The following is a 19,368-nucleotide window of genomic DNA, read 5'->3' on the forward strand; positions in this document are numbered from 1 at the left end:
AGCTCGCCGCCCGTTTTCTCTGAATTATGCCGAGAATCTTCTCTGTTTCCCTCCTCCTTTTTCTTTGAGACATCTGTCTTCTTTCCCATTTCCTCGTTTCGCACATAGCGAGGACTCGGAAAACGCACAGAAGAAAGCACTTGCTGGAGAGAGTCGCCCTTGCTTTCTCTCGTGCTCTTGGTTGCTTCTGCATTCCTTTCCGTTTCCCTTTCTCTTCTCCCATCTCTCACCTTTCCTGTCTCTCTTTATTCGGTCTCCCTTGATTCTGTCTCCCTTCATTCTGTCTCTCTTTCCCCTGAATAAGTGTTCCCCCGCGGTCTTGAGCAAGCGCGGAGACAGTTGTGGCGGCGGAGAGTCTGATCGCGCGACGGTCCCTTTTCTGCGAAGTTTGCCGGCACCTTCGCACGCGACTGGTCCCCTTCTGAGGCCGGGGGGGAGGGGGAAGACGCGTGCCACGTCGAAAGAAACGTCTTCTCGCGCCTGAGGAAAGACTGCAGTCTCAGGAACAGTGCGGTTCTACCAGACGGCGAAAGGGATGTGTGAAGAGGGCCGTGCTTTTTGTCGCCTGAGGACACGGGAAAAAGAACTTTCTCTTTCCGATATTGCCGCTCCTCCTTCGCGGCCTTCTCTTGGCTCTTTCGTTTCTGCCGAAAGGGCCGGGTTGTCAGGATCAATGCGTTCTCTTTCCGAAATCGTCTTCAACTCCTCTTTTTCCTTCTTCTTTCCCTCCTTCTTTTCCTTCTCCTCTCTCTCTCATATGTCGCAAGATACCCCCACTGCGTGAGGTGTTGTCTGCTGCCTCTTCTTGTTCCGTTGTTCTCGTTTTCTCTCTCGTGCCTCGCGCGTTTCCTTCTTCGCCGCCGTTCCTCTCCTCCGCACAAGAGCCCGCGAGTGCGGTCAAGTCGTCTTTTTCGACGTTTTCCTCCGCTCTTCTTTGGAGGCTGCTGAACAGTTGCTCCACTGCGTCGCACCCCTTTTTCCCTCACCATGCCGGGGCCTCTCGGCTGGGGAGGCGGCGGAGGTTTTTCTTCGGTAAGCCGTTCTCTCCGTTTCTTTCTCTCTTTTCTCTGTCTCTCCGTCTCGAGCGTCTCTCTTTGGCGCCTTAGCGTCTCCTTGCATGCGCTCGTACGCACATGTATTGATGCGCATTTTTTTATTTCCCCTGATTCGCGTGTTTGTTTCGGTGTCTTCTAGGGCCCAGACGAGAGAGCGAGAGGCATGTCGGACCTGGGCAAATCGTTTCAGTCAGATGACCCGCCGACTCCTCCCGACACTCCGTCGAGAAACTTCATTCGCGGTAAGGCCGTCCAGATCCGTAGCCGCTTCGCTTTTTCCTTGCACCGAGAGAGAGAGACGCTCGCGCAGATCATCGCAACTTCCGACACAGAGACGGACACTCGAAAACGCTCACGGACCTCACTCCTATCCCTCCATCCCTACATCCACATTCCTACGTCTACATCTATCTATATATGTAGTTATGAAGAAACCTCCATGTACGCACATACATGCTCACATCCTCATGCTCACATCCTGATTCACATACATGTATATACTGCAAATAAACTTACACACACACGCACATGCTCACATCTACGTTCCTTCATTGACATGTATATATATATATATATATATATATATGTACATGCTCACATCTGCGTTCCTGCATTGACATGTATATATATATATATATATATATATATGTACATGATCACATCTACGTCGATGCTGGCTGTGGGAAGACCGCTTTGCGAAGCTGTGGCGATTTTTCTTTCTGGATTCAGGAGGCGTCTTCGATCCAAATTCGGGGAACACCAGCGTCATTCGGGAGCCTAGAAAGGTCAGTTGCGCTTTTTTTTTTCTTTTCCCCTCGACTCCTCTGTTTTTTGGAAATCGTGGTTTCTCCTCGACACCTTCTGTCCGTAAACCCCTGCAAGCTGCATCGAACTGCTCCCTTTGAGAAAAGACGCAGAGACGTCCGCCTGCATCAGTGTGCCTCAGCACACGCACACGCGCATCTGGGGAGAAACCCGATTCAGCCTGGCCTGCGCTGGGAGTATTTTCCCGCCTCTCTGCGTGCGCGTCTCGGCGCGCGAAGTGGGGAAGCGCCGGCAAGAGATCCTCCGTTTTTGTTTGTGCGATGCTCAGCCGGGAGCGGGGCTGTGGCTGCCTCCGGCCAGCACCGCGAATGCAGACTCCGTCGCCGCAGCCGCCGCAGCCGCGGCCGCAGCAGCGGCGCCAGGCGCCTCACCCTCGACCGCGAAGAAACCGACGAAAGGAAACCAAAAGAAAGAGATAGACTCGTTCTTGGAAGGTAAGGAGGCGAGCAAAAGAACAGGAAGAGAAGGAGAGAGAACGAGAGCAAGAGAGGAAGGAGAGAGAAAGACGAGAAGTAAAGGAAGAAGGTGAGAAGATGAAGGAGCGGCTAAGGTGGGGGTTGAGAAGAAAGAGAAGCTGGGTGAAAAGGGGGAGGTGGGAGGGTTTGCGTCGGAAAAGGGGTTCAGTGGTAGACTTTTTCTGGAAGGATGCTGACGCGGTGTTTCCCGTCGCTTGCGAAACGGCCAGCGGCCGACAAAGTGGTTGCGCGTGCACGCGTCGGGTCTCTTTTCGCGTTTCCAAAGGAATCACAATTTCTATGCCATCGGGGACCACGTGCATGCGCGCTGACGTTTGCGTACTTTTTTCAGAGATCAAGAAGAAGCAAGAGCTAATTGACAAGAAGAAACAGCTGTACAAACAGCTGGCGGAAACAAAGACAGGTGCGTGTGGATGGGGCGTTTTCGGCCCTTCCTGCGGCCGCGCGAAACCCGTGGCCGACGCTCCGAGAGCCTTGCTTCGCCACGGACATGCGCGCCAAGAACGTGACCGTTTCATCCGAGCTGTGCCCGCGCCCAACAGGCTTTTCCCTCTCTCTCTCTCTCTCTCTCTCTCTCTCTATCTATCTATCTATCTATCTATCTATCTATCTATCTATCTCTATCTCTATCTCTATCTCTATCTCTATCTCTATCTCTATCTCTATCTATCTATCTATCTATCTATCTATCTATCTATCTATCTATCTATCTATCTATCTATCTATCCCTCTTTCAATCTGCCTCTATCTCCTGCTGGTTTCCCTTCTTCACCTTCTCCTTTTCCACGTTCTCCCTTTTCTCTTTCTCCCTTTCACTCTCTCCCTGCTTTCTGCCGACGTCGCCGGTGCACATGCCAGCTTGGTTCTGTCCAAAGCGATTTTTGCCAAAGTCGCTTCTGGTCTGAGACAGGATTATTTATAAGCTTTTTCTGGGGAGTTGCCGCCGCTTTGTCGCAAGGCCTGAATAGCCGGAAATTGGTCCTACACGTGCAATACCCAGGGAGGCACAGACGCCATACACATCGGGACACACGGGTGCATGCATCTAGCCTGGCCATAATTGCGCCTACAATATATATATATATATATATATATAGATACATATATATAGATACATATAATATATATATATATATATATATATAGATACATATATATACGCGTTTGCTGCTCGTGTACGCTTGCGCTGGTTGTCCTGGGTTTGTTTGGGACTCTACGTGGACATGCACCAAAGAGTACCGAGTTCTCCCTCTCCATATTTACATGCATTTGCATCTATTTCTTTTGTGGTTTGGGGTTCAGATTCATAGAGATGGGTGCACAAGCGCGGATGACGTCTGTAAGAGTTGTGGGTGGAGTGTACGTACGGCGGGAGTTTTGCTTTCATCCCCATTTTCTTTTTCCCTTCAGAAGATGAACGGATGGTGTTAAGGGCGCAGTTAACTGCGATCGAGGTGAGTTTTTCTCGGGTTTTCCTTTTTTTCTTTGCCGGCTTCGTTCCTTCCGAGCTTCTTCTTTCATGCTTCACATTCGAACATGTTCCTAAGAAGGAAATGCTCGTTCGTTTCTCAAACTCGGTGACTCCAATTGCCTTCTTCGCTGCGTCTGGGCTCTTTCGAGCTCTCGCCACCGTCGACCTCTCCTCCCTCTACGGCGCACACTAATACATACCCATATATATATATATATATATACATACATACACTCATATATATATATATATATATATATATATATATATATATGGTTATGGGTATATTCATGCACACGTGACTCCATATATATATATATATATATATATATATATATATGTATCGACGTGCGTGCCTAGTTACGTTAAATCGGTACAGACATAGATGCCGAGCTTTCTAACTGTACAACTCAAGTACACCTACGAGGCTAGCAGGCATGTCCATATATCGTCATATACCAATATCCAGATATATCTGTGAGTATTTTTACATATTTGTTTATGCGAACATAGTGTACACCGCACTCGATCGACGTATTCAAGTGTATGTGCACGTCGACTGACGTGTAGGGCGATCTTCGTCTGTTAGCTGGACATGAAAAGGTTTCTGCTTTTGAACCTTTCGCTTTTTTCAGAACGCGACTCGCCTCCCAGGCGCCCCGCCTGTTGATTTGGAGAAAGAATCTTCGACGAATCTGTATCTGGGCAATCTCTCCCCCGAAGTGCGTTGAGCAGTCTCTTCTGCTTCAAAAATCTCGGTTTTTCTGTTTTTCTCTGAGACGCTTCTCGGCTATTCTAAATTTCTCTGGTCTCTTTGGCAGTCGGAACCACCGCGTCTGTTTGCTCACATCTTCTTTTTGAACTCGAAGCGCTTAAAAAACTACGTGCGGGACTACCGGATGGCGTGTATCCCCCGTACCGCTCTCTGCTGATATATATATATATATATATATATATATATATATGGATGCATGCGTAACGATTAGCCACATATCAGGAGCTATGTATATTCATATGTGTAGGTGTACTCCTGTATGTTTAAATTTATGTATGCACGGTGTATGCGACTCGAGTGTCTCTTTGTCCCTCGCTTAGCACCTGCTTTCTCTCTTTCTCTTCTCTTTTCCCCAGCTCGCTCTGTTTGAGACGCGTCTGTGCATCTTACCTGTGCGCGTTTTTTTTCGCCCGGAGTCTCTCTGAGCAGTGGTGTTTTTTGAGAGTTTTCGGACCCTCCTTTCGGCTTTTTGCTTCGGCCTGCAGATCACCGAGGAGTTTCTATGCCAGCAGTTCGGCAAGTATGGCAACATTACGTCGGTCAAGATCATGTACCCGAGGACGGAAGAGGAGAAGAAGAGAAACCGGAATTGCGGATTTGTGTCCTTCGAAAGCAGACCTCAAGCAGGTGCGTAGACCAAGCATCCCCTCTTCTTTCGGCTGATGCGCCGCGTGCGCCCACCAGAAGCCGTGTGATCTGTACAGTATAACGGGACATTGGACCGAACCTGCGATAGATAAGTGCATCTTGGATGATTGTACAGTAGCGGCTGTCGCGTGCGTCTCGAGAAGTTCGCGTCTGCTGCCGTTCCGTTTCTCGTTTGGGGCCGACCTCGGCAGTCTCTGCGACACCTGCCTCCAGGGCCGGCTTCGCGCGCTCTCGAAGCACACTGTCGTCTTTCGCCTTTTCTCCACGAGACCCGGTTTCCACTCTTCTTTCCGATGTGTTTCTGCAGAGGCTGCAAAACACAATCTGGACGGCGTCGCGTTCTACGGCATGGTCATTCGAATCGGGTAAGGCACAGAGAACGCGGGGAAAGACGCCTCGAAGAAAGAGAGCAATAGGAAGGAGAAGAAAGAGAAGACGAAAGAGAGGAAGGAGAAGAAAGAACTGGATGACTGCAGGGGGCGGGAAAAGGCGGGTTTGCGTTGCCGTTTTCGTCTTTGTTTCCTTCGCTTTTTTTTCGCATCCTCGAGGCTCATGTCACCGTTGTTTTTCCCCACAGCTGGGGCAAGTCCGTAGGCCGGCCTGTTGTAGCCCCTTCGCCGTCGCAACTTCTCGCAGGTGAGGACGCGGGAGACTCCCGGGATGGGAAAGCAAACTCCTGTTCTCGAGTCCAAGTCGGCATATCCTCATTCCAGGCCAAGAACCTTTCCAAACAAATCTATCGATTTCTTTTACATGTAAACCAATTTGGAAAAAACCTTCATTTCGTCTCTGCGACGCGCACGGGAGAGAAGCGTCGGTCTTGGGATGAGACTCTTCCTCCCGTGCCTCCAATCGATTTCTGTCAAAAGTGCAAGGCCTGAAGAGAGACGCATCGATGCGCCGTGATTGCCATCCGGTTGCCGGCCATGTACCCCCGTAACCGGATGAAAGGAAACGTTTTATACCACATATGCACGTACATATAATTATGTCTACATGTACATATACATGTACATATTCATACAGATATGTATATATATATATGTACGCAGATATACGTACATATATATGTACATGTATTCCCTGTATAGACATTCGCAAGCAGATGTGGATGAATGCCACTGCTGGCGTGCATGCGTTTTGGTCGGACACGAAAGAAAGACATCTTTCGTTGATTTGTTTTGTGCAGCGGGGGGCGAGGCCATGAAGGCGTCGACGCCGATGCCAGGAGCTCCGATGGGTGGGTTTTTCACCCCTGGGAGCGGCTCTGGAAAGTCCGGTTTCGTTTCTCCGTCTTCAAGGAGTCAGCATTCGCCTCCGCGATTCAGAGATCGAAGAGACGTAAGTGTCGAGATGCACGGAGAATTTCTTGTTTCCTCCTTTCCTTTTCGTGGATGGCCCCCAGCCTCGCCGGAAAAGGTCTGTGCCCGACCATGCGGGGGAAGAGCGGGAGTTTTCCGCGTTTGCCTTTGTTGGACAAAAAGCGTTTCGTCAGTCGCTTGCCTCGCAGGCGGCTGAAACAGGAGTCGCCAGTGCATGCAAAGGACACAAAGGAGAAGGAGAAAATTGGTTTGAGCCGCTCGAAAGGACGGGTTCGGCGGTGTCTCATGAGCGACGTCTTCCCGCAGTTCGCTACGCTCGGATGTGCATGCATTTTCTCTTGCTTGCACGCAGGATGTGGGCATCGTCGAAGTCGTTGTTCCGAAAGATAAGCGCAAACGCGTCCTCATCGATCTTCTGGCGAAATACGTTGCCGAGGTAAACCGAACGCTCTTGCCCTGACTCACTGCGCGTTTCCTCTTTCTATCCTTTTTCCCTCCGTCTTCTTTCTCTCCCTCGTCCTCTCTTTCCTCTCGCTGAGGTTGCGTCTTCTGTCCGCCTCTCCACTCGTGCGGTGGCTGTCGTTTCCTTGCGTGATTCAGGAAGGACATCCCTTTGAGCAACAAATCATGGAGAAAGCGCCCCGGGGCGCCGAAGATGGTAAAACGCACTGTTGATGACGGGCTCTTCCCAGTCGTTCACAAATGTTCTTGTCCGATGCGCGTTTGCAGTTTTCCTCTTTCCGCTTCGTCCACCTTTTTGCCGTGCCATCCCCTCGAGCATCTTTTTCCTCTGGCAAGCCGCGTTACTCAGCTGTTTTTTGACACCCTGTGCATGCAGTTTAACCAGTCCATGCATGCAGTTTGACCTGCTCCAAGGCCGCCCTCGCGAGTCTCTCTTTTTGGATTTTCCTGCGTCTCGCCGGCTTCCTGTCGAACTCCCTGGACGTTTTTGCCTTTTGGATCATCGCACTCTGTCTCCTTAGTCGTTCGGTCCCCCCTCATCACCGCTCCCTCTTCTGCTGGGCACTTCTGGACCTCTCTTGGGTGGCGTTGTTTTTTCTGTTTCGGTGTCTTCATACGCCCGAAACACCACACAGTCAAGCGTACACCGTGGGCGTATACATATATATATATATATATATACATATACATACATACATGTATTAAAACCATGTAGGCATATATATATATATATATAATATATATATATATATATATATATATATATATATATATATGGTTGTGTGCATCTACATATGTATTTTGGTATGCCAGCAAGAGTGAAGACCTACGTATATATATATATATATATATATATATATTATATAATCCGGTTTAGGGATAGATATAATATATATACGTATGGTTGCGTGAGTGTTACTGTGTGTTTTGGTGTGCGTTTGTGCTTTCATCGGACACCGTTTTTTTTTTCGATTTTTTCTAGGAAAATTCGACTTTCTGTACGACCATGACTCCCCCGACAATATTTACTACAGGTAGGAAACGCGAGAATGGAAACGCAAGAAAATCGAAACGCGAGAATCGAATTGTAGACCTGCAGGAGCATGCGCTTTCGCCTGAGGCGTTGATGCACAGACGCATGCATACGCGCTTTTTGCTTTCTTTTCTGCAGATGGAGAGTCTTCGCCTTTTCCCAAGGCGACACCCTCCGGTCCTGGCGCACCGAGCCGTTCCACATTTTCCTAGGCGGGCGAACGTGGCGACCACCTCCGGAAAAATTTTTCCAGGAAAGGTTCGACTTGCGAAAAGCTTTCAGCTCAAAAATCTACATCCCATCTATATATATATATATATATTCTATACATATTTTACATATAGTCTACATATATTATATGTATATTCTGTATATATTCTATGTATATATATAATGTATATATTCTATATATATTCTATATATTATATATTCGGTATAGTCTATATATATTGTAAATAGTTGTGAGGAACTAGTGCGTTTTGATTCTTCGCATTTGTTTCGGAGTTTTGGGGTTCAAACGCACCGTCAGGACACTACCCCGTTGCGTTGCGCGTGCATTATTTCCGCTTCTCAGTTAGATATGAAAACAGACAAGCATCCCAGCGTCGTGAGAACCCATTTCTTTTGCGTCTCTTTCTTTTTTTCCAATCTGGACTTTGCGGCTGCGTACATCTTCCTAGGTATTAATTCACCCTTTTTGTTTCCTCGATAGTTTCGGAGATCGGACTCCAGGGGGGGGGGGGGGTTACGTGTAGAGAAAAACGCGGGCCCAGAGACGTTCGTCCTTTTTCCCTATGTGGGACCGGTTTTAATGAGAAGGGGAAAAAGTGGATGGGATTACATCTTTTCTCTTTTCCTTGTTCGTTTCGGTCTCGATTTTGAAAACCATCTGTGGTCTGGAAGCCGCGAAGGATGCCGGAATTTGCCTTCTCCTGTCGCATGCATCTCTCCGCTTTGCAGGCATCGCCCTAAACTGGAGAGGAAGGACGACGCAGTGTAAGTTTTAGAAAAGACGCTCTGTCTTTTCGCGAGACGCTATCCGTTTTCGAAAGGCGCAGATCCGCACAATTACCAAAACCCTGTAAACACAGAGGCTTCGTTTCGCATGTCTGAAAGAGTGTGGCGACACCGGCAAAACGACGAGGCGGAGGAGATCTGCCCAGTCGAAAGCGCGTCTCGCTTTCTGGTGCGCTTGGTCCGAGAGTTATTCGACCTTCCAGAAGTCTCACCAGGAGTTTCCCGTTTGTTTTTTCTCTCCAGCTACAGCGCGGCGAAAGGAGGCGAGCGTTTGGGCTCAGGGGACCGCGACACTCTCGAGGATTTCCTGCGAGACATCACTCGACAGAGGTAAGACACGACTAGGCAAATAAAGCCGTGCAATTCCGCAGTTCCGCAACAACCTGTATTCTCAGCTACCTTCGTATAGGAGTGCACTCGAAAAGATCCAACAAAGAATATGTACTTGCTGTGTCTCAGTCTATATGTACAAATGTATGTCGGTGACTTTTATGTGTGCGAATCTGACCTGTATATGTGTATCTGCACGCCTTCCCTATAAACATAAATGGTCCTCTTCAAATGATCAGTTTTTTGTGGATACATGCATCGGTTTCTCTCTCCGTGCGAATCCCGTGCCGCCGCCTGGGTGTCTGCGTTCCGCCTTTGCCTTTCAGAGAATCGATAAAAAGCGCGATGATTTTCTGCATGAGTCACGCGAACTGCTCAGCAGAGATCGCGCTCTGTCTCTACGAGGCTCTCACTTTGTCGGAAACGGATCTGAACACGAAAATCGCGCGCCTCTACCTTCTCTCCGACATCCTCTTCAACTCTTCCGCTCCGACGCCGTGCGCCTGGTCGTACCGCGCGAGTCTCGAAAAATACCTCCCCAAAATCTTCCTCCACTGGACACAGCGTGCGTCACACACTCGCAAAGGACCACCTTCATCCGTACAGCCAGACATTATACATATATATAAATAAATATATAAATAAATAAATATATATATATATATAAATATATGCGCAATTGGTTTTGCGTATTCGTCATGAAAAGGCGTGCACCGACACATGTGTGTATGCGGGTATGTATGAATTCCTGAGTGAAACTTAAATACGTATATACGTGTATGTGTATAAATCGAGCGAGGTATGAGTTATGTCTTTATTTGCGTATACGAGTTTTGGGAGAGAACACCTCGTCAGTGTGTAGGTGATCGGTGCGCGTATTACAGAGAGGACAAGGCCAGGCGAACGGGAGTGAACCTTGCATGCAGGGGTTTCTCTTTGTTTTGTTTGTCTCTCTAGGTTTTTGCGGCGAGTCGCCGAGTAAAGAAGCTGAGCAGGAAGAGACAACTCCCGAGGAAGCGAGGAGACAAAAGTATCAAGTTCGACGCCTCCTGAAGCGTCTCCTTCGCATCTGGACAGGCTGGGCGGTTTACTCCCCCTCGTTTCTCCAAGTAAGGAAGTTCCATGCAAACCTGCATGCGCGCTCGTGCCTCTTTTTGTGTCAGAGTCCTGTCTAATCAGACTCCGTTTTCTTCGCCCGTGGCTACGTTTAGCAATTCCTTTTAAAGTTGTCTGGCTCAGCGGCACAGGAAAGGATTGAAGATTTTTTTTTGCAAACCTGAGGTTGAACACGAGGGGGTTCCCCAACTCCCTCGTGTTCTCTGCTGGAAAGCCGCCACATCTTGCCAGCGACCCAAAAAAAGAGAAACCAGGGATTTCGGTTTCTTCAAACGGCCCTACATAGACTTGAATGCTTACAGAGAGATAAACAGTTCTACCATAGACGTGAAAGCTTTGAATACGTAGACATACATACATAAATATCTATATATATAGATATATATATTTATATATTTATATATGTAGATATAGACATGGAAAGACATGGACACAACGGATGTATGTTCTTGTGAGGCATGTGTAAAGGTTCCTGGTTTCTGATGCTGCGGGAATAGTGACAAGTTCCAAAGGCGAGAGGCAAGAGAACGCCGCCAATGAGGCAAGAAATCTGGATTTGTTTTTGTGACAAAGCGAGAACTCGTGACTACTTTTCACCTGCAGTTCGTTTTCCCTCCTTTGTGTGATTGTGAAAACCATTCGTACACAACGCGTGCGCATATGCTATTCACTGTTCCTCCCTTCTCGTCCTGTCCGTTTCGTCTGTCCTCTCTGTCTCGCGTGATGCTTCGACGTTTTTCTTCGCTCGCGGTGGCTCCGCAGCTTCTCTGATTTTTTTTCGTTTTTTTTTTCTTCTGTCTGCGCGCCAGGGCTTGGAGGCTTCACTCTTTTCCTCGGATTTCCCTGCGCAGCTCAAGTCTCCAGAGGAGGCGGAACCGCCTGAAGACGCCGCGAGCCTCGTCGACGACGGCCTGGACGGCGAACCGATGCTTGCGACCGAGGCGCGCCTCTTGGCGAAGTATCCCCTCCAGCTTAGGGAACAAATTCTCGTAAGGACACGAAACGAAACTCCTCGCGAGCGTGCACTCGCTTACGGGAACATCTCTCTGAGTTTTGCCCTTCCTCCCTCCCTCCGTCTCTGCCGTGCTTCTTCTCCTTCTTCTCCTCCTTCTCTCTTCTCGCTTCTCTTTCTTCTCCCCGTTCTTTTCTTTGTTTCGCCCATATTTGAACTCCGTCCTTGTTTCGTTTTGTGTCTTTTTTCTCGCAGCAATGGCATCGCCTAGACAAGTCGGAACTGGAAAAAGTTTGCCTGCAGCGGGGCGTCGCCGCCCGCAGCGGCGGCAGCTCCACCGGCGGCGCGATCGACCGCCTTGCATGCAGCGAATATTATTTGCAGCTAAAGACCGAGGTATGTCCAAATGCGCCGCTCTCGCTGGCGGCTTATACTTGAGTTGGTACTGCCCATTGGAGCTCGGACGTCTTTCTGCAACGTGTGATTCTGGTTCTTGGAAACTCAAAAAAACTCCCAGAGATACACAAATACATATACATATATATATATATATATAAATTATATGCATATATGTAGATATGGAGTCACTACCGTGTATGTGTTTGTGGAGCTGTGCACAGTCCGGACGACTGTTAGGTTTGGAACTCTCCGTGAGAAAAGCGTTGCCGAGATGTGTGCGTTTCGCGATTTGTCTTAGTCGTTGCGAGCACGGTACAGATGCGCAGAATTGCCTGTTTCGACAAGCCCGCGGGTTGCGCATTCTGATGTGTCTCGCTTTCCTTCTCTCTGCCTCTCGCGCGTGCATCTCCCTCACGTATCCCCCACCGAACGTTTTCCCCCGTGCGTCGCTGCCTAGGCGTCAGAAAGAAGGCACATATTCATCGTATAACTGTGTATGGTTATTTAACTGTGTATGTGTATATGCATGCGCGAATACGGAGATTGTGTGTCTGTGCACTTTTTGTTTTTTCGAAGGCTGAAGACGCGCCGTTGCAGCTTTCCTCGATGGGGAAGGCTGCTGCGCTCCGAGCAGCCTCGGGAGACGCAGGCGCGTTGGCGGCGTTTTGGGCGTCTTCCTTGGCCTCTTTGGGCGCGGGCGAGACTCCAGAGAGCGAGAACGAAGAGGGAGGAGAGCGGAAGACAGAGCCGTCGAGTGCGCCTGCTGCGGAAGACGAGGCGGATAAGCCGACCGAGGAAGACGCGCTCGATCGCGCCGGCTGCCTGGCCAAGGCGGAAGTGAAGAGCGAATCGTCCGACGACATCTTCGACTTGCCGGAAGAAGACGAGAAGATCTTCGAGGACGGAGAGAAGGAGACAGAGGAAAAGGAGAAGGAAGAAAAACGCGCAGCGATGGACCGCATGAAGATGCGCGAAGTAGAGCTGCAAGTCACTCAGCTGCAAATCGAACTCGAAAAGAAAGGTGCGCGCCCGTTGCCACAAAACGCTGCGTCGGTCTCACGTGCGTGCGCCCATCTCCGGAAGGTTCTTTCGCCCCAGTTCTCAAGGTTGAAAGAGTCTCCACCGATGATCCGAACACGGCCTCGAGACCACGCGTGCATGCATACCTGCTAGTCGTCTTGCGTCGGAAAGTGGGCATTGTCTTTTCTCTCTCGCGGTCTCCGCCCTCCTGCGCCACCGTGCATGCGAATCGGGTTTCCGTGGAAGTTGTGGCTTCAGGGATCGCGGTTCACTGGGCGTGGCACAGGGAGGCTGCGCCCCGCTGAGGCGCGTCCGTCTCTGCTGGCTTCAGAACAGATATCTGGAGAGAGAGGGAAGAAAGGGTGGGGGGAGAGGGGGGGGGAAGAAGGAGAGGAAGAGAGAGAGAAGAGACAGAGAAGAGACAGAGAAGAGAATGAAGGGAAGATAGAGGGGGAGAGGAGGACTGCCTTGTATGTGTGCATCCAGGTGTGACGTTCCATCCGCTTTTGTGTGCGTCGTTTGACGCCCCTGCGTGCAGGCCTCGAAAAAGACGTAATTGAAGTGAAATGTGACCAATTGCGTCAGGAACTCATCAGCGTAAGTTGAAAACGAGAGCCGTTTGAGACGAAAAAGCGAGTTGAAGTGGAGAAACCGCGTTCAGTTCGCCTCTGATGTCGCTGTTGCAGTTGCGCCGATTTCGTGATGCCCACACTTGTGCCACACTCGGCCGCTCGACATGTCGTGGAAGCGTCTCTATGTCGGTTTATCCTCCTTCGCTTTCACATGTGAAAACATGTACCGCTCTCCTTTGCTCCGGTATTCGCGCTCTCATCGACACCTGTGTATCATGTGGAAATAAACTGAACACACTCGTGCGCCTCTCTTCACTATTGACCTTTAGATTTGTGATATATGCGTGTCTTCAAACACAGACCCAATCTCTTTTTGTACGGATCTTGGAATTCCTTTCCTCTCTTCCTGGCTGTACCTATCGATATCGACGTCTATACATGCAACTTTTGACATCGATCTCCATCTCTCTGCATCTCTTTATATCGCTCCCGCTGTATGCAAATATCTATATCTTTCTGTGACTCTACGTCCGTATGTGCCTGTCCGTGGATGTCCTTAAATCCACCGACATCTACATACATATACGTTATATATTTACATATATGTATATATATGTATAAATATGTATATGTATATATATGCACACACATACGTATGGATATGGAACGACCGAAGACGTTTAGCAGATGAGAGGGAATTTTTTTGCTTCTGAGATTTTGCATGAAACCGAAGGAACCGTTTGTCGTTTTTCCGGTCGCGGGGCCGCTGGCAGTCTCTGGCTGTTTGTTTTCTGCCGTCGCTTTCTTTGCTGCTCTAACCCGGTTTCTTCGAGCTCCGTTTTTTTTGCCAGGAAATCCAGAAACAAGCAGAGAAAGACGCTGCGCAGGCGGCCCGAACCAGTCCCTCTGAGGAAGGCGAGGCGAAAGAAAAAACTTCAAACCACAAAAACTCCAGCGTAAGCCGCAACCTGTCCTCTTTCCAGTCTTTTCGCCTTCCATATGATGCATGCCTTTATGCTAGCCTCCGTGCGCACAAACATGTCCAATCCTATGTATATATATATATATATATTTGCAAATTGTTTGTACATCCATATATATAGTCTACTGTATATATATGTATACAAAAACCTATAAATATACATATATACACAATTGACTATATATATGGATGTAGAAACAATTTGCATATATATATATATATATATATATATATATATATATGATTGGGCATGCAGACATGTTTGGGCACATTTACATATATGTTTTTGAATGGCTATTCGTGTGTTGAGGGATAGGCGTTAGAGAGAGAAATTGATGTGTCCTCACTGCTCTGTGGTCGGAAAGAAGTCGAGAGTCACGGAGACAAGCGCACTTATCTGTGTTGCCTGTGTATCTCTTCATTCACTGCTATCGAATGTTCACAGGGACACTGTCATGTAGACCTCCTCTCCATATACATATATATATATATATATATATATAATAAGTGTATGTGGTTGTGTGCACGTTTGAGATGTCTGTTGTGCGTACGAACCTCGCCATCGTTCGGCGGATTCTTGCATCGTCGCGTCTTTTTTCTCTCTTGTGTGGCTGCGTGTTTGCAGAGAAAGAGGCAAGTTTCGTTTTTTCTTTTTCCTCATACTTTCCCCAGTCGTGACTGCCCTTGAGATGGCGCGGGTAGCACGCATGTCTCCATGCATCTCTGTTTCTGTGAAGGCCCTAGACACCTCTTGGTTTCAAATATCGTCTCGCAAATATACTCCTACTTGATCCAGAAAAAACTCCAACATTAAACAGCAGCTTCCCATCGGTCACCATTCTGTAGCCTGCGGGTGTCGGTCGCCTGCATGCACGCAATTTCCTACCTATGCAGGCGTATCCATATGCATGCAAATTCGTACAGTAATTCGCACATATAATACATATAAATTCATATATATGTATATATATATATTTATATGTATATTCGTATAGACAGAAAAACACGAGTCATGCGTACAGCCACACGTGTTTTTGTACGCCCACGTGTATAAACAGAAATACGTGACTCCTGCATAGAATCTCCTACATATTTATGTGTAGGACTATTTTGTGTATGTACTTTTTGAGGACTGTGTTGATGGCCGTTTGTGTATGGGTCTGATTTTAGAAAGATCTGATTTGAGTCGGTGTGTGTTTTTGTCGTGGAACCTCGCAGACTCATAGGATGTTTGTTGCATTTTTCTTTTCTCTCTCAGGCCCCATGGAAATTCGTCTCTGTCTCACTCGAGACCGTCGAAAGTTTCCTGCTCGTAGCGAGTTTTTTCTCCATTTGCCGTTGTCGCCAGAATGGTTTGCGTTCATTTTCTTTTGTCGCTGTCCTCCTCTGTCTAAAAGGCTGTTCTTGATCTGCGCCACGTCCTCCGTTCGCGTTCCCTGTCTCTGCGCTTCTCTGTCTTTGCGTCTTTCTCCGCTTTTTGACGTCTCTTTCGACTTCAACTTTTCGCTGTCACACCAGCAGCTGAACAGGCTCGTGCCACTAGAAAGTTTTTCGTTCCCTCTTTTTTGCATGCGTCGAAAGAAAGCAGGCCAAACTGCGACGGAAGCGTCTTGCGGGCCGCTCTTCCTCGGCGTTTCTCTTCCGTTTCGCAAACACGTTTTAAGGAATCGTCCTCTGCGAAGAAAGGCGACTTGTCCACGGCAGAGAGAGAAAACGACACATGCGAGAGAAACCGGCACACTGAGAGGGACAGAAGGATCGAGGGAGTCTGAGAGGGACAGAAGGATCGAGGGAGTCAGAGAGAGAAAGGAAGAGACACAGAGAAAGATAGATGGGAAGGAGATACAGAGAGGTAAAAGAGAGAGCGCAGAAGGGAGAGAATCGAGCAGTGAGAGAGGGAGAGAGATGCTTATCAGATTTCAGAGACGACGCGAACTCGGCACAGAGAGAAGAGGAAGGTCAGTTTTTTTCACACAGAAAGAGGAGAGAACTCGAGAGAACGGCAGAGAGAGGGAAGTATAGAGGGAGAGGGAAGCGTAAACAGTGGAGGAATCCGCCCGGATGATCGCTACCCTCGGGCGTTTGCATGCGGAAGAAGAGGAGAAAAAACGTTTTTCTCTGCAGTTTTCCGGACACCTGTTTTCATAGAGTGAAACTTGCAAGATTCGACAGACACACGAAACTTGTCTTTCCCTCTTTTTCACGCCAATACAGAAGAAAACTCCACGCTGTGGAGTGAGTTCCCTGCACGCACGGCGCGGCCGCTACGCTGCCGTCTCGCCGACACACTACCTTTCCGTGGCTTTAAACGCATGCATTAGAATAATATCCGCAAATATCCATGTTCACAAGCATATATATATATATATATATATATATATATGTATAAACGTAAACACTGTGCGCATTCCTACCACGATGCGAAAGCGGCTTTCGGCCTCACGCATGCAAAACATATCAAGGAACAACAGAGATACCAAATTGCAAAGGCAAGAACGAAATTACAGGTTTTCCTTATATATATATATATATATATATACAACTATAAATGTATTTACACGCATATATATACATATATATATATATATATATATATCTGTAAGCATCATTGCTGTACGCGTAAGGATGATTTCTGTGAGACTTGGCAGCGTTGATGGCGCAGCAAGCAACGGCAAGATGCGCATGCATCTTTTTTCTCTCTCGACGTTCTTTTTGTCCGCGTACACCGTCAGACACGCGCGTGCGAGGAGAGTCGACGCACCAAGCTCTTTGCGTGCAGGAAATTTGTTGCATCCGCGCACGTCTTCATTTCTGGAAGTTTAGATGCGTCTGCCGAACGTGGCGTCGAAGACGAAGCCGGCAAGGCCGGGGTCTCTGCTCGCCGTGAGCTCGTCGCCGATGTCTTTGATGGGGTTGCCTTTCAAAGTGCCCGAAGTGAAGACTTGAGGCACAAATTTCGCTCGGAGTTGCGCAGCTTGGAGGGTGATGAGGTATCCGAAAAAGAGGAAAACGACCGAGATCATGGCTGCAGAGAAAACTGGAAACAGACTAAACACTGCAAAGATCGAAGCTGCGAGGTAACACAGCAGCCCCAGTCGGAAGAGCAACAGGCAGTGCCTGTACATGTCCTCCATGATGCCAATCGCCTGCATGCACAAAGGCAAAGAGAGACGCGCGTCACAGTCTGTTCCACACATACACCTCGTTTGAACCACTCACAGACCGACATCGACACTGTTCTGTCCCGCAATACAGATTCGAGATATACGACGTCTAGGTAGACAGAGAGCGGTATGCATAGATACAGAAATACATAGACATGCATGGGTAGATACGGTTGTAGATGCAGACATAGAGCCATGCATGTCTGCGTGTTTGAAAATGTGGATGCTTGCATGTTGGTGCAGCTCTCTGCACGCTCGCGGGGTGGTTACGGCTTCGTTCATGAAATCCCGTTTACGTGTTTTCGCAGCGATGTCCTCGTTCGAACACGTGCTTCTTCAATGTGGAGATCACAGGAACGCGACGCGGGCAAAAACACCTGGACGGAGGGCGTGGGCGCATGTTACTCTCTGCAAATTGGCCCTCACACGCTCGGTGGAATGCCCTTCATCCACTTTCCAGATGCATATATGCATGCAGATATCACTCTCCCTCCTTCGAACCACACGCGCTCTTCGCCCGGCGCCTTCTCTCCACGGTTTCAACACTCTGCCACGACACAGTGTCTACAAGTACCTCGATCCCTCTCTCTCCACCTATATCTACATCTATTTCTCTCTATCCACATATATGTATATATATATATATATATATATATATGTATCTACCTATATGTATCTCTCTCTACCTATATGTATTTCTCTCTCTCTGCCGATATCCATATCTCTCTATCTACATACACATATCTCCCTCTCTATCTGCCTATATCTTTATCTTTCTCTCTCTCTCTCTCTCTATATATATATATATATATGTACCTGGACACATCCATATAAATATACATCTGTAGATGTGTAAAGCTTTGTATCAAGACATACACAGACATGCGTGGATGTGTGGTCTGTAGACACCTCAGACGGCGAGACAGTTTTTGCAAACGAGGCAGTTTCCCACACGCTCTGGGCGTTGACAAAAAAAAGTCTGTTCTGTTGCGAGATGAACAGTCGCCACACTGTGGCGTGTTTTTTTGTCTGTCCATCGACGGGCTGTTGAGCTATTCCCCGGCGCTCCCGCCTCTCGTTTTTTTCTCTCCCAGTCTTACCACGTCGTAGGAGTGATCGCCTCGCCCGGTCAGAGCTTTTCCTGGTCCCCAGAGACAGCAAACGACGCTGATGACCATGAGCACGAGGTTCAAGCCCATGGCAGCGCCTGCTGCGAGGACGAAGAGAACGTTCGTACCCTTGTTCGAAGGAGCGTCGCGGGTGTGAAGGAGGCTGACGGCGGAGGCGAAACCGCCGAGGAACGCAGCCAAGACGCCGAATTTCTTGAAAACGTCGATCCAGTAACGCAGCTCCACGTGGCGAATCTCGAGCGTCTCACACGCCAGATCGGCCACTACGCGCGCCTTGTTTGCTTGCAACATGACGAAGACACAAAAAAAGGAAAAAACGAAAAACCGGAAAAAGAAGAAACGACTAGGGAACCAAAGACGAAAAAAGAGAGGAGAGAAGAGAGAGAAGAGAAAGAGAGAAGAGAGAGAAGAGAAGAGAGAGAAGAGAAGAGAGAGAAGAGAAGAGAGAGAAGAGAAGAGAGAGAAGAGAAGAGAGAGAAGAGAAGAGAGAGAAGAGAAGAGAGAGAAGAGAAGAGAAGAGAGAGAAGAGAAGAGAGAGAAGAGAAGAGAGAGAAGAGAAGAGAGAGAGAGAGGCAGAGAGAGAACAGAGGAGCGGGAATAGAGGGGGGAGAAAAGGAAC

At 48.4% G+C, this 19,368-nt stretch overlaps 2 protein-coding genes across 2 annotated transcripts; one reads left to right on the forward strand and one right to left on the reverse strand.

Moving 5' to 3' along the window:
- Positions 1–987: 987 nt before the first annotated feature.
- NCLIV_016900 (hypothetical protein) lies at positions 988–15,143 on the forward strand (the record flags this gene model as incomplete). Its single annotated transcript, XM_003881882.1, has 24 exons — positions 988–1,032; positions 1,195–1,297; positions 1,785–1,840; positions 2,149–2,314; positions 2,688–2,759; positions 3,767–3,810; positions 4,463–4,549; positions 5,088–5,229; positions 5,558–5,615; positions 5,828–5,886; positions 6,440–6,591; positions 6,925–7,008; positions 7,173–7,230; positions 8,017–8,068; positions 9,028–9,063; positions 9,328–9,414; positions 9,741–9,979; positions 10,372–10,523; positions 11,340–11,519; positions 11,738–11,878; positions 12,458–12,902; positions 13,440–13,498; positions 14,325–14,429; positions 15,081–15,143. 24 exons carry the CDS (start codon positions 988–990, stop codon positions 15,141–15,143), a joined length of 2,685 nt encoding a protein of 894 aa, XP_003881931.1.
- A 2,131-nt stretch (positions 15,144–17,274) lies between these two features.
- Positions 17,275–19,040, reverse strand: NCLIV_016910 (conserved hypothetical protein; the record flags this gene model as incomplete). Its single annotated transcript, XM_003881883.1, has 2 exons — positions 17,275–17,601; positions 18,720–19,040. 2 exons carry the CDS (start codon positions 19,038–19,040, stop codon positions 17,275–17,277), a joined length of 648 nt encoding a protein of 215 aa, XP_003881932.1.
- Between the last annotated feature and the right edge of the window lie 328 nt (positions 19,041–19,368).

The sequence above is a fragment of the Neospora caninum genome, chromosome VI (assembly GCF_000208865.1).
Source record: "Neospora caninum Liverpool complete genome, chromosome VI".
NCBI lineage: Eukaryota > Apicomplexa > Conoidasida > Eucoccidiorida > Sarcocystidae > Neospora > Neospora caninum.